General features: G+C 38.1%; 1 protein-coding gene across 2 annotated transcripts in view; it reads right to left on the bottom strand.

The window, feature by feature from the left end:
- MET (MET proto-oncogene, receptor tyrosine kinase) overlaps nt 1–13609 on the bottom strand; it is a 116622-nt gene that overhangs the window by 17547 nt on the left and 85466 nt on the right. For both annotated transcript variants that reach the window (XM_035020973.1, XM_035020974.1), the window contains 5 exons: nt 8733–8879; nt 6997–7153; nt 6654–6794; nt 3519–3749; nt 1288–1368 (listed from right to left, as the gene is read on the bottom strand). In XM_035020973.1, coding sequence (XP_034876864.1) covers nt 1288–1368; nt 3519–3749; nt 6654–6794; nt 6997–7153; nt 8733–8879 — 757 coding nt within the window. The remainder of the gene's footprint in view (nt 1–1287; nt 1369–3518; nt 3750–6653; nt 6795–6996; nt 7154–8732; nt 8880–13609) is intronic.

Raw genomic sequence — 13609 nt, 5'->3', positions numbered from 1 at the left:
AATGACCTTTAATTTATTAATCTGACTAGTATCAGTGTCGGTGATGATATATATTTTTTTACAATGCAATACATTCTGAGACCTGGAAGTCCTCATGTGGATGGAATAGAGATTGTGTGGATGGAATGGAGATTAACGCACACCAGGGGCAGATAAGGATTTCTTGCTGTTAGGATTATTCTGAGTACAATGAGCAGTAGTGCCATCTTGTGAGGCAGATTTACTGACAGTCATTCTTAATCCTTCACTGTTTGTATTTAGGTTTCATATAAACTGTCCCATTAATTACATTGTGGTCAGACTTCCAACAAAATCAACCATATAGAACACTGCTCAGCATGGGGACTTACGTTAAAAAGGTTGAAATACTCTGGCAATAACTTATCTTGGAAGAAAACCTTTCACTTGTGCATTAATAGCTTACTAATTCTGATAAAAATTTGTAAGATAGTCGGTTAACACTTTTCAGGCTACTGCAAATTATAAGCAGAAATTTAGCAATATGGGTAGAAAAGGCAAACACACTGACTTGGCGTGTGAGACCTGTCAGCAAAGCTGGCGCCAGGAAAACTCTAGTATGACGAGTACATTGGGTTGCACAAGATTTATGCCTTAATTATGGCTCCAGGTCGTCAATAATCTTAGTTAACATCTGAAAGCATTCCCTGCTCCTTAAACAGAGTATATGTTCCATTTAACAAAGATTTCCTCAATAACATCTAAAATTAAAAAAAAAAATTCTAGCATTGAAAGGGGGTAAGTATCACTTGTTTAGGAAGTTCATTTATGTAGAATACCCTATTCCCCCCCAAAATGCAGATAAATGAGATATTGCCATACTTATGATTTTTCAGTTTCTGCTGGCATATTTTTCTCCTGTTTGTCTTATTTTATTTTTAAGTCTAATGAAAGTTGTGGTAAAAAAATAAATATAGTAATTTCTTTGGGTAAAATGAGTCATTACTACTGTATGTGCCAACATGCTTCCAATAGTTTCCATAAATGTCACTTGCAAAACAAATATTATAAGCCAAACACAGTTAAATGACACTCAGTTCATCCAAGAATGTCATTTCTCCAAACTCCTATTTATGAAGGCTCTGAGAAATAATTTCTGAGGAAATATTTTAATAAGAATTTAGACCAAGCAAATTTTCAGGATTAGATCCCTAATTCCAGCAGTAGCTGATTTTTCCACAAGGGAAAGTATAAATCAACATTTTATTATGAACTATTTATTAGTAAACCATGAAAGTGTACTCCATTGTTAAATAAAATATCACTTACGATTCAAGGATTTCACAGCACAGTGAATTTTCTTGTCATCATTGTCCAACAAAGTCCCATGGTACACACACCCAAAATGTCCTACATGAAAGGGAATTTGGTTAGTGCTATATTACTTTTAATTAGGCAATTATCACTTGCAAAGCCCTTCATGATCTTTATTTCCTTCTTTTTCCTACCTGACAAAAAAAATGCATTGTTTTTTATACTACTGATTAATTGTACCACCGTGTGTGTTTATAAAATATGTAGATGTAAGGTATTTCACCCTAAGATATAAGCAATATGATTATTTAATACATGATAAAAAAATTTAGGTGATGTAACTGTTATTAAAGGCTAATATAGCAAAATATTCAACCACAGTGGACACTGAAAACAGGAGTAACATCTGCCTCATAAAATAAATTTATTATTTTTGGGGCGCCTGGGTGGCTCAGTTGGTTAAGCATCCGACTCTTCGTTGCAGCTCAGGTTGTAATCTCAGGGTCATGAGATTGAGCACCGCATTGGGCTCTGTGCTGACTGCAGAATTTGTTTAAGATTCTCTCTCTCCCTCTGCCCCTCCCCACTGTGTACACTTGCATGCTCTTTCTCTAAATTAAATAAATCTTTTTTAAAAAAGAAATTTATTATTTTTAAGGATCAAATGATATCTTTTAAATGTGAAAATAAGGTTTTATCACATGAAGAAATGCAATAAAAGAAGCTCCCTCTATTCCAGTAAACTAAACTGAAACAAAAATGTTACCATTAGAAATAAGATCAGCATTATAGAATAAGGATTTCCCCCATTAGTCACCGGTTAATACGTAATCCAGGTTGGCAGAAACTGAAAGCCAACTGGCCAAATGAAGCAAATTCATTCTGAGTCATTCCATCTAGTTCTCTCTGGCTTTAGCCACATCACTTTCCAATGGGGGCCTTTCATCCAGTGGCAGTAATTTTCCCCAGAGGTGCCAAACGTCTGATAGCTGTGTAAGTCACTCATTAATTAATTCATCCATCCAGCCAAGATTCCCTGAGTTCCTAGTATGTGAGTGTCAGGCATTAGCTTACCCTTTTGTAATGTAAAGATGAATAAAATAAAACTTATGCTCTTGAGGGCTCATTTTCTACTGGGAAAAACATATAAATAAATAATACTTAATATTTACAGAATCATTAATGGTTACTACTTCCTAGGGGAATAATTGCCATTCTTAGCACCTTTACTGATGAAAATTAAAAATTCTAATTTTTACGATGTATAGAATTAGAACATAATTGGTGAGGCCACATACTCTAAAACTGGTGCGATTTCTGGGATTTATAGGCTAGTAATAGAACTATGTACTACTCTGATGTAAAACAGGCTTGTTAACAGTGCAGCTACTATTTGGGAAGGGGAACGTGCTAAGGATTAAGATCTGGAATCTGTTATAGAAGAATGTGTGGGTGCTGTCACAGGAAAATGGGAAAGCCTTGTTTTCATATAAGGCACATTGTCCCATCAGCTTCTTCTGCATCATGCTGGCAGATGCCTGCTACCTTTTGCAGCACATATAGAATAAAAGGGATCAGAGGCCATTCAGTATCAATGGCAGAAGCTTTTCAGAAAAAAAGAGAAGAGCGCAGCTCATTTCCTGGCTTCTGCTTGCTTTCTTTTCCTGCTAAATATTTCCTCAAACACTGTGTATGCAAGCTGTTATTGCTGCTCTGGCTGGCTTATTACAAATCTTCATCCTCTTTGTATAAAGAAATTGGGAGTGCATTGTAGAGATGATATATGTTGCTTCAGATCAGGGGAATGCTATAAATTCCATCTTTTGATGCTGTCCAGCAGGGTACAAACTGCTATAAACCAGGACTTCATAGAGTTAGTCACTGTTCTCAGGGTAAAGAAAGACTGGAGGAAGATATGAGTAAAAATATTGGAACTTATGATTTTCGTAAAGAAGTAAACTGCACCTTCCAAGAAACTAGAGTTGCCATTATGAAAAAGATGAGGAAAGAATGTGATTTATTTTTCTTATGTTTAGGAGATTATCAAATTGCTTCCCTGCACAGGGGCAAGTCCCCATGGATATGATCTGTAGGGCCCTATTTCTGCAGAACAGAAATCAAGTGCCTTGTTATCACTGCTCTGTCAGTTGCTTTCACCATTGTCTAAGCTCCTAATCTGCAAAGGCAGAAGATAAAAGGCTTACTGGAAAATTGTATTTCACAAAAAGCTGAGTGGAAATACTTACCTCTTCCTATGACTTCATTGAAATGCACAATCAGGCTACTCGGCCCGATCACTACGTGCTGGACTGCCTGGACCAGCTCTGGATTTAGAGCACTGAGGTCAATGTGGACAGTGTTTTGCAATAATGGACTGGATATATCAGAGTCCCCACTAGTAAGCATGGGGGACAGGTCCGTCAGAGGACACTGTACTTGTCTGCATGATCCGTTCTGAGATGAGTTAGGAAACTGGTCTGCAAGGTAAAGCAAAATTATTAGAGAACAAAGTGAAACCTCACTTAGTGGAGACTACAACAGGGCAACAAATTAAATTAGTAACGAAGTCTGGATTTTATAATTCAAGGAATAGTAGTTTTGCTGTTGAATGAGGCTAGAAAGAGCCCTTACAAAGGAATTGGTTTAATAAAAATGATAATTTGGGAAAAGATACTGGCTTACATATACAAGAGTTGGAACAAAATGTGTATAAATTTTCTTTTAAATAAACTAAGCATTAACTTTGAAACCTTGTTTACTCTCATTTCCTTAGACATTTCTCTTTTCATATATAGCAAAAAGCCATGCTTGAGGTTTATTTTTTAATATACTATATTCTTAAGATTGGGAAGCAGCAAAAGTAGTTTGCTTTTGAGAGACTAGTGTTTGTTAATGGAATTAATTTGTATTGCTCAACATCTATATGGATTCCTGGCCAAGGAAAAGTATAGTATAGTGAAATTAGAAATATATAATGGTTAAAATTTCAGAATTGAAGGCTTTTCACATTACTGGTAAACTCTCCCCTGTGTGGTGATGATGGCAGATATAATGGGATCCCCCCGTTCAGAGAAGGCTAGAATTGGGTTAGTGTGCCATCCCCACTGCTTAGTTGAGGGCACTTGGAAAGGGATCAGCATTCCTTCTAAGTTGATCTTTACAACCAAAGCTCTATTAGAGCCTCAGGCAAGGTTTTCTACTGCAAGGTGAAGCTTTTTCATAGGAAACTGTGGGGCTGAAGATAAATTTCTTAGTGAGAAACAGGGCAGAGAAGCCACCAGATGCTTTGCCCTTTCCACTGGGAATCCAAACATATCAAGGACAGGGCATCATATCTGCAACTGATGAAGATGAACTAGGCAGGGTGTTGAAGTATATTAGTACATAACATGGGGAGAAGCCAGAGGGTTTGGGAGGGTCCCTGTTGGCATTAAAAGATAATATAGCTTGTTTGCAAATGACTAGGAAAGTCAGAACTTGAGAGAGGGGCATAAAAAAAAGTTGATGGTACTCTGACTATTCCTAACCCCGTTTAAGCATTCTTAGTATTTTCCATAGTGTACAGTTTGGTTAATATCAACTTGGCTAAAGCAGTAAATCTCAACAGTTGTTCCTCAAAAGCTTTGGGGGCCACTTATAGTTACAGTAACTAACTGGAGATAGGACAGATACATCCTTAAAGGAAGGATGCAGAACCTCAGGTGAGTACCTGGAATGTTGGATGGGCGAGGGAAGAAAGAAGCTTAGCTGGGTGCTGGGGTTCTTTTAATCCCAGAGTCAGGCTCTTCAAAACGTCCCCAGGGGAAAGAAATGCAAATAATCCTCTCTGAGCTCATTTCCTTCACCTCACTTTCCAAACCTTTGCACCTGGAGATCAGAGTTCTAAATTCTCAGGGTACAGACACTGAGGGAAATGCTTGGTGAGATACAGGAAAAAAAGTCCTCTCGCATAGAAATTCTAGTGGCTCGTAAGCTAAGTTCAAACACGTGCAAACCCGAATTTAAACCACTGGTGTGAGATTCTGTTGTAATGCCACAGAGAATTCTGGGTCTGCAGGAGACTGATGGGGAGGCTGTCTCCACCAGACATAGAGAGGAATGCTGTGTAGCTGCCTCTTCATTAGATGCTGGCTGCGCATTCCCTCATTCTCATCTCTCATGACCTTCTTTTGTCTATTTTACTTTTCCATGTCTTGAAAGTTCAGCTTCAATGTAGGAAAGATGATGAAACTCAAGCTTCTCAGCAATGTTGAAAGAGGTTTGTTCAGTAACAAGGTTGAAGGATTAAATGAGCTTTTTTAAAAAAAAAAATACGTGTGAATTATAATGATCTCAGATTAGAGCTATTAAGTGTGAATATAAAATACTAATAGATGTAAATTTCAAAGCTATAAACTGGGTTTGATTTGTTCATGTTGTTAAGGGCATGTATTTTCAAAGGCAATGGAGTCATGTGGGCAAAGACAATATTTATGTGTATCTCTATAGAACTAATGTAAGCTTCAAAAACTGAGAGGCAGTGAGGGTTGAAAAAGTTAAAATATGAAGTGCCTCATTGCTCTTGTACTTGTTTTGATGAGCAATTTCTAGTTTTCCAGTACCCCCAACCACCTGTGACTCATTTTATTTGTCCAATGGTAAATATTCAACCAGGGAAGTGCCTGTACTTGACTCACGTCCTGAAACTTCTAAAGATAAAGAAGCAGATACAATACAGACATTTTGCTTTCACCAGGAGACTTGAAATAAAACAATGTGAAATTCTCTGGTTAACCTGACCAGTCTTAGGCCTAGTGTTTTGCAAAGCAGAGGGTGTTAACCACTCCTTTTTAAGTGGCATGACTGAAGGTTTTTATTGGATAAGACGCAGAATATATTCAAGTCCTGGAATGTTGGTGGGTAAAAGGCTGTGTACTGACAGCTCACTGAGAATCCTTTAAGGGGATATTAAAGGTATAATTTTAATGCTTGAGGATTCATAGGTAAAAAAAAAAAGTATCAGTGCCCACTTATATTTAAATAAATATAAGTTTTGTATCTTAAATCTTCCTGGGTTGTTAAAGAGAGCTTCACAACTTCTTAGCATTGAACTCAGATGATAAACATCTTACCTTTGCTCAAATGGATTTTAAAATTAACATTTTTGTGAGAAGAAAACTTAAAGACTCTAAAGATCTAATGTAATATGTACACGAGTCCATTTAAAAATAAGAGCCATGTAATTCTGTGTCAAATTAAATACTTCTTTGGCCAAAGAAGAGGTAAATACTTCTTTTTTATTTTTATAAAAATATAAAGGCAAAACCAAAAATAAACAACAATGCCACAACCCACTGAGGTATATGTATAGGTATTTCTTAGAACGATAAACTGAAATATACCTTCTGGAAAAGTAGCTCGGTAGTCTACAGATTCATTTGAAACCATTTCTGTCGTTGGGCTTACACTTCGGGCACTTACAAGCCTATCCAAATGAGGAGTGTGTACTCTTGCATCATAGCGAACTAATTCACTGCCCAGATCTTAAAACAGAGAGAGAGAAAGAGCTCGTTAAAGACTTGGCTATCATGGGTCCCAGTAGACCTTGACCCAGTGACCAGAACTCATGGGTTTGTGGATTGCATATAAGACAACACACATGAATCGATGGCATTTTAAAACTGTAATGACTGTATACTTCAGGTAACTTCTTAAAGCAAATAGTAACAACAACAAAAAATGCACCTTTAATTTGCTTTCTCCTTTTCAGCCACAGGAAAAGCCCGAGTAATAATAAGACTATTAATGATATTGAGATAACACCAACAATCAGTCCTGTGAAATTCTGATCTGGCTGAACAATTACTTTTCCAAGGATGGTTGAAGAAACTGCTTGCTTCCACTAAAAATGACAAGTACAGAAAAGTCAGAAGTTAGCCATGATAAATGCAAAATATACTACGCAGGTTGAATCACTCTCCTTGGACCCAAAGTACCAGCTGGTTATCAATGTCCTAGAAGTGACATAATTGCCTTCAGAGCAATAAGATATTCCTCAATTCTGTTTCAGTGTTCAAATAATCAGGAGCTACTGATCCCTAAAGTACTTTTGTTTGTACTTGTAACTAGGTATTAGGGATAAAAAGATAAATAAAAACCAGTTTTTGGTCTTGAGGAACTAAATTATAGAAAGGGAGACAAACACATAAATAAGTGATAACACAGTATGAAATATACCTTAGAAGTATGAATAATCAGAGACCACGGGACATTTACTCTATCTTGAAGGATTAGGTAGGGGGCAGAGAAGACTTCCCATAAAAGGTAAATAATCACATGGAATAATAAAGTTGCAAAATATTTTTATTTCAGTTTTGAGACATAGAAGAAATCTTTGAGGATTCTTCTGGCTTTAACATGGTATGATTTTTAGGATTTATGTTCCTTTTGAATTTTAAACTCCGATATCATGATTCAGCCTTAAATTTTATAATATTTTTGTACTTTCCCATAACTCTCCCCCCCCTTCCATTTTATAACTTTTTAGAAGACTTCAGGAATCCTTTAAAATTCACTCATTCTTGGATAAACAAAATGTGGTATATCTATATGATGGAATATTACTCAGCCTTAAAAAGTAATAAAGTTCTGACACATACTAGAACCTGTATGAACCATGAAAACATGCTAAGTAAAATAAGCCAAACACACAAGGACAAATATTGTATGATTCCACTTATATGAAATATTTAGAATAGGCAAATTCATAAAGACGGAAAATAGATTAGAGGTTACCCAGGGCTGGGGAAGAGGAGGGAATATGACAGTATGGCTTAATGGTTCCAGAGTTTCTCTTTGGGGTAATGAAAAAGTTTTGGAATTAGTGGTGATGGTTGCACAATACTGTGAATGTAATTAATGCCACTGAAATGTACACTAAAAAATAGTTAAAATGGCAAATTTTATGATACATGTATTTTGCCATAATTTAAAAAATTAATAAGGTAATATACCCAAAACCACTGAACTGTACACTTTAAATGTGTGAGTTGTGTGGTGCAACATGAAAGAAGTTATTATACAATAGTTTAATTCCTATTTTACTTTGTTCATGAATTTGAGGTCACTGTGGAGAGGGGCAGTACGTTGGCTCTGGCCTCCTGGTACAAAGAGGTGGGGGGAGGGCACTGAGGGGTGTGCCCTTATCCCTCCTGAGAGTTACAATAAATTTTGTCAAAAGTGGGGCATGATGGAGAGGGAGTGTGCCTAGGAAGGACTTTTGAGATCCACCCTCTAAAGCTTGGGAAGGAGACAGTGCAACAAAAACTCACTAATTCTAAAATAACAACTAAGAATCGAGGCTGAGCTGATGAGCCAAAGCCAACACACAAATGAGCTTTAATGATTTATTTTAAGCCTGCAAGTGACATAATTACACTGGCATCTTTATTTACATCATGAGAGAAATGCAGGAATCCCACCTCTATATTTAGCTCGTTGTTCAATTTCAGCAGGTCACTGGGGACCTTGCATAAAACGGCTTCAGAATCCGAGTATATAGTCTCACAGCTCTTATTTCCAACTTTTAACACTTCACCTTTAACTGCTTCAGGGTCAATATCATTTCCCTGAAAGAAAAAAAGAGGTTGTTAACACTTCACAGTTTTGCAGGAATGCTAACAATTGTGGAAAGAACATAAATATACTGCAAACATAGGCTATGTTGTTTGCCAAGACATATGATTTTACGATACTCATTTGCATGGGAATTTGGATAGTTGCAAGAGAGCATGATCATTTGGGGGCACTAATTAGGATTCACAGCATATTGCTTTTTATGATTTTTTTTAAAGATTTTATTTATAAGTAATCTCCACACCCAGTGTGGGGCTCAAACTTACAACCTTGAGATCAAGAGTTGCACGCTCTACAGACTGAGACAGCCAGGTGCCCTTATAGCTTTTCTATCAAACTGGATTTTAGAGCAAAGGAGAGATGCTTGTTCCACACCCTTCCATCAAATGACCTCTTACCCACAATCACCTTATTTTTTTTTTTTAAAGGTTTTATTTATTTATCTGAGAGAGAGAATGGGAGACAGAGAGCATGAGAGGGGGAGGGTCAGAGGGAGAAGCAGACTCCCTGCCGAGCAGGGAGCCCGATGCGGGACTCGATCCCGGGACCCTGGGATCATGACCTGAGCCGAAGGCAGACGCTTAACCAACTGAGCGACCCAGGTGCCCCCACAATCACCTTATTAATGTCTTTAGGGGGTATCAATGGTTGGCAAAAGGGAAATAACTTAGATATTCTGCCTCATGCAGTGACACTGAACTTGGCTTTACTTTTAGAATCACATTGAGAGAGCTTTACAAAATACTGATGCCTGGGTCCCATCTCCAGAGATTCTGAACTAATTGATCTATGTTAATATATTCCTTTTGTGTTTGAGTTGGGCAGTTTCTTTTCATCCTTCCTGCACAGCTGAATCTTACACATAAATAAATTCATTTTTACAGAAATTCCTGAGATGTTATATGACCCTCATTATGATTTCAGAGCATGATTACATTATTTTGAACACTTAGTTACATGAGGATTTAAAAAAAATTTTGCAACTTGACATATTTAGTTAACTGAATTTAAAGAATATCAACATTTTGTTGAAGAAACCAATAATTAGCCTTGGGAAAGAAGTGAAAATGTAGGCACAACTTCTCATATCAAGACTTAATGAGTACAGGGGCGCCTGGGTGGCTCAGTCGTTAAGCGTCTGCCTTCGGCTCAGGTCATGATCCCAGGGTCCTGGGATGGAGCCCTGCATCGGGCTCCCCGCTCAGCAGAAAGCCTGATTCTCCCTCTCCCACTCCCCCTGCTTGTGTTCCCTCTCTTGCTGTGTCTCTCTCTGTCAAATAAATAAACAAAATCTTAAAAAAAAAAAAACAGACTTAATGAGCACAGTTATTTATTAAAAGTTAAAAGGATAATATATAAAAACATATTACTATTTTACTTATGGACAAAGAGCAGCCAGTAATAACTATAGTACTGCTACTTTGTTTTATGTGATCTTTAGTACTTGGCAAACTGCTTTTATATACATTGTCTTACATGGATTTCAACAGATTGGTAGGTCAGAAATCATTCTGGGGAAAGAAGCTAGAAGAAAATACTTCTTTCTAACATGAATCTGGAGTCTAAGAAAAAAATGGATAGAGACAAACCCTATCCTTCTATTTTCTAGGTATTTCTAGAGGCAGTATGTGTATGCCATTGAACCAGGTCAGCCACACAGGGCAATTCAACGTAAAAGCACATAAATCTAACAGGTCACTTTGGGGTTTCAAATGACAACTTGTTGGTTAGGTCTGAGGAGGGGTAAGGCACGCACTCACATATTGGAGGGAATTCAGGGAATGACAAAGAAAAGAGATTAAAGAGCTGCAGGGCTTGATCTATGAGGGAATGACTAAAATGTGTCTTGCTTGCTTAGAGGATAATGAAGGCTGGGGGGAGGGATGAACATACTGCATTTGCACTTCCAATACTCCTTCTTTTAGGCACAGGTCTCCTTGGATGTTGCATAAAGGCTTCTCTAAAGCAAAAAGAGACCACTCAGCTAACATTGAACCCCTTTTCAACTGTGCCTAGTAGGGAACATACAATAAATGATGACATGTAAGTAATTACTATCAGCTTTGTATGTGTAATTGTTTTAATAAAAGTCTACTATCCAAGATGTCACAAAAGGGATACTGGCCATCCACTATTATATGCAGAGGGGTCCAAGTCAGAAAAAAATAAAAATCAATATAGGGTACTTTTTGTCATTTAAAATAAACATATCTTGGGATGCCTGGGTGGCTCATTCCATTTAACATCTGCCTTCAGCTCAGGTCATGATCCCAGGGTCCTGGGATCAAGTCCCACATCGGGCTCCTTGTTCAGTGGGGAGCCTGCTTCTCCCTCTGCCTGCCACTCTCCCTGCTTGTGCTCACTAGCTCTCTCTATCTCTCTGACAAATAAATAAATAATCTTAAAAAAAGAATAAACATATCTTTATGGAGTTGTGGGAAAAATGCATGTGTTTAGAACTTTTTAAATTTACTTTTTATTATTTAATATTAACTATTATTAAATAGAAGAACATAAAAATTGGCTCAGTTCTTCAGTCATTAAAATGGTAATATGCTCTTTTAAATAAAGCAGCACAGAAAAAACTTTCTGGTCTTTAATCCCCTGCACACATAGAGCAATTTAGAATTATAATTATCTCATTTTGTCTTGTAAAGACAGCCCCCTCCTCCCCCCTGGGTTGGTATTATTGTCATTTCAGCTTTACACATTCAGAACTAAGGTTCAAGAAGGGACTAGGTCATGAAGCAAATCAAATTCCATTTGATCTACTGTGTGTTAGACACAATTCTAGTTACTGAGAAGATAAAGACGAACAGAGGTTTTTCTTTTCACTATACTATTAAAATAAATATATTTCTTTTCTTTTTTTTAAAAAAGATTTTATTTATTTATTTGACAGAGAGATACACAGCGAGAGGGGAACACAAGCAGGGGGAGCAGGAGAGGGAGAAGCAGGCTTCCCACCGAGCAGGGAGCCCAATGTGGGGCTCGATCCCAGGACCCCTGGATCATGACCTGAGCTGAAGGCAGATGCTTAATGACTGAGCCAGCCAGGCGCCCCAATAAATATATTTCTAAAGTGAAAACTTATTACTCCTCATGTGTTATGTTAGGATGTCCCTTATTCCTTTCATCTCCAACTCTGGCCAGGTGTGACACAGTGTTTCTATCTAGGATTCAGACCTGGGGACCCATGTCTGAGCTGGTTACAGAACACAGTGGATGGTGGCAGTAGGGAGAATTTCAAAAATAGCATTATATGTAGAGGGAGGGATCTTACAAGATTTCATATATCCAGGTGGCCACAAGATTGAGTTGGAAAGCAGCTAGAGCAGTGAGGTGCAAGTTGGCAGAGGACCCAGAGAGGCAACAGTCCAGGGAGGTTGGCAAGCAGAAAGTCAGCGAGCTGGTGGTGATAGGGTCAGGAGGGGGAGATTTATACTTCCTCCAGAGGATAGGAGCCCCTCAGTTTAGAGAGTAGGCAAAAGAACCTTCACAGAAGCCTTCAAAACTGATTTCCACAGGATGTTAATAGGCATTTGCAGAAATTTCCTGGTAATTTGGGAAAAGCTGCATGAACTAAAATTAAAATGGTTTCTTCATTGGTTAGTTGGGGCACTGTGAAACTGCTGATCTTCCCGTCCCCTTTTCCTGGTTTAGCTGACTTCTCCAGACTGGACCTCTGAAGCATCTCTATGACCATATACATAAATTTGCTCCAAAATAACATAAATCACCAGGTCAGTGTCAGGCAGTCTTTGTTACAGCATTACATATTGTACTTCTCTACTTTCCATAAAATATGCTCATGCACAGAAAGTCACATAATAAGATAATTAGGGAAAAGACAAATCACCTAAGCTTTCTAAACCTATGTTTACTTATCTGTAAGTGGGGATAATCATTACTGGACCTCTAAACTGCACAGGTCTGAGTCTGAAACAAAATAATATATATCAAAGTACTATATTGGGCGCCTGGGTGGCTCAGTCGTTAAGCATCTGCCTTCGGCTCAGGTCATGATCCCAGGGTCCTGGGATCGAGTCCCACATAAATAAATAAAATCTTAAAAAAAAAAAAAAAAAGTACTATGTTAACTAATCTTCCACAAAAATGTGAGCTGCTGTTGACATAAACATGGTGCCCTGATGTGTACTCCAAAGGAGATGTCTATTTTTGATGACCACTATCCACAATTGGTCCTGACTAACTTGGAACCTTGGCCATAAACTACCTCCCACATCGATGGGATTTCTGGTTCATTCTGAGGAATGATTGATCCTTGGTCTCTTTTACATTCTCTTGATCCAAACTTGGCTGACCCTCTTGGTCATGGTATACTGCTGACTGAGGCAATTCTCGCAACTAGGGCTGGAGACTATCACAATCTCTATTTTATTTTATTTTATTTTTATTTTAAAGATTTTATTTATTTGACAGAGAGAGAGACACAGCGAGAGAGGGAACACAAGCAGGGGGAGTGGGAGAGGGAGAAGCAGGCTTCCCGCGGGGCAGGGAACCCGATGCGGGGCTCGATCCCAGGAGCCTGGGATCATGACCTGAGCCTAAGGCAGACGCTTAACGACTGAGCCACTGAGGTGCCCCTCACAATCTCTTTTTAGCCAGGGAATTCCTGTATGCATGGCTGCTTGAGGACCATGAACTCCTCCTGGCAATAAGGAGCAACTCTCTCTCTAAACACATAATTCTCTCCATAGCT

The sequence above is a fragment of the Mirounga leonina genome, unplaced genomic scaffold (assembly GCF_011800145.1).
Source record: "Mirounga leonina isolate KUSES-001 unplaced genomic scaffold, KU_Mleo_1.0 Mir_174, whole genome shotgun sequence".
NCBI classification, from domain to species: Eukaryota; Metazoa; Chordata; class Mammalia; order Carnivora; family Phocidae; genus Mirounga; species Mirounga leonina.
This window is presented reverse-complemented; position numbering and strand designations above follow the sequence as displayed.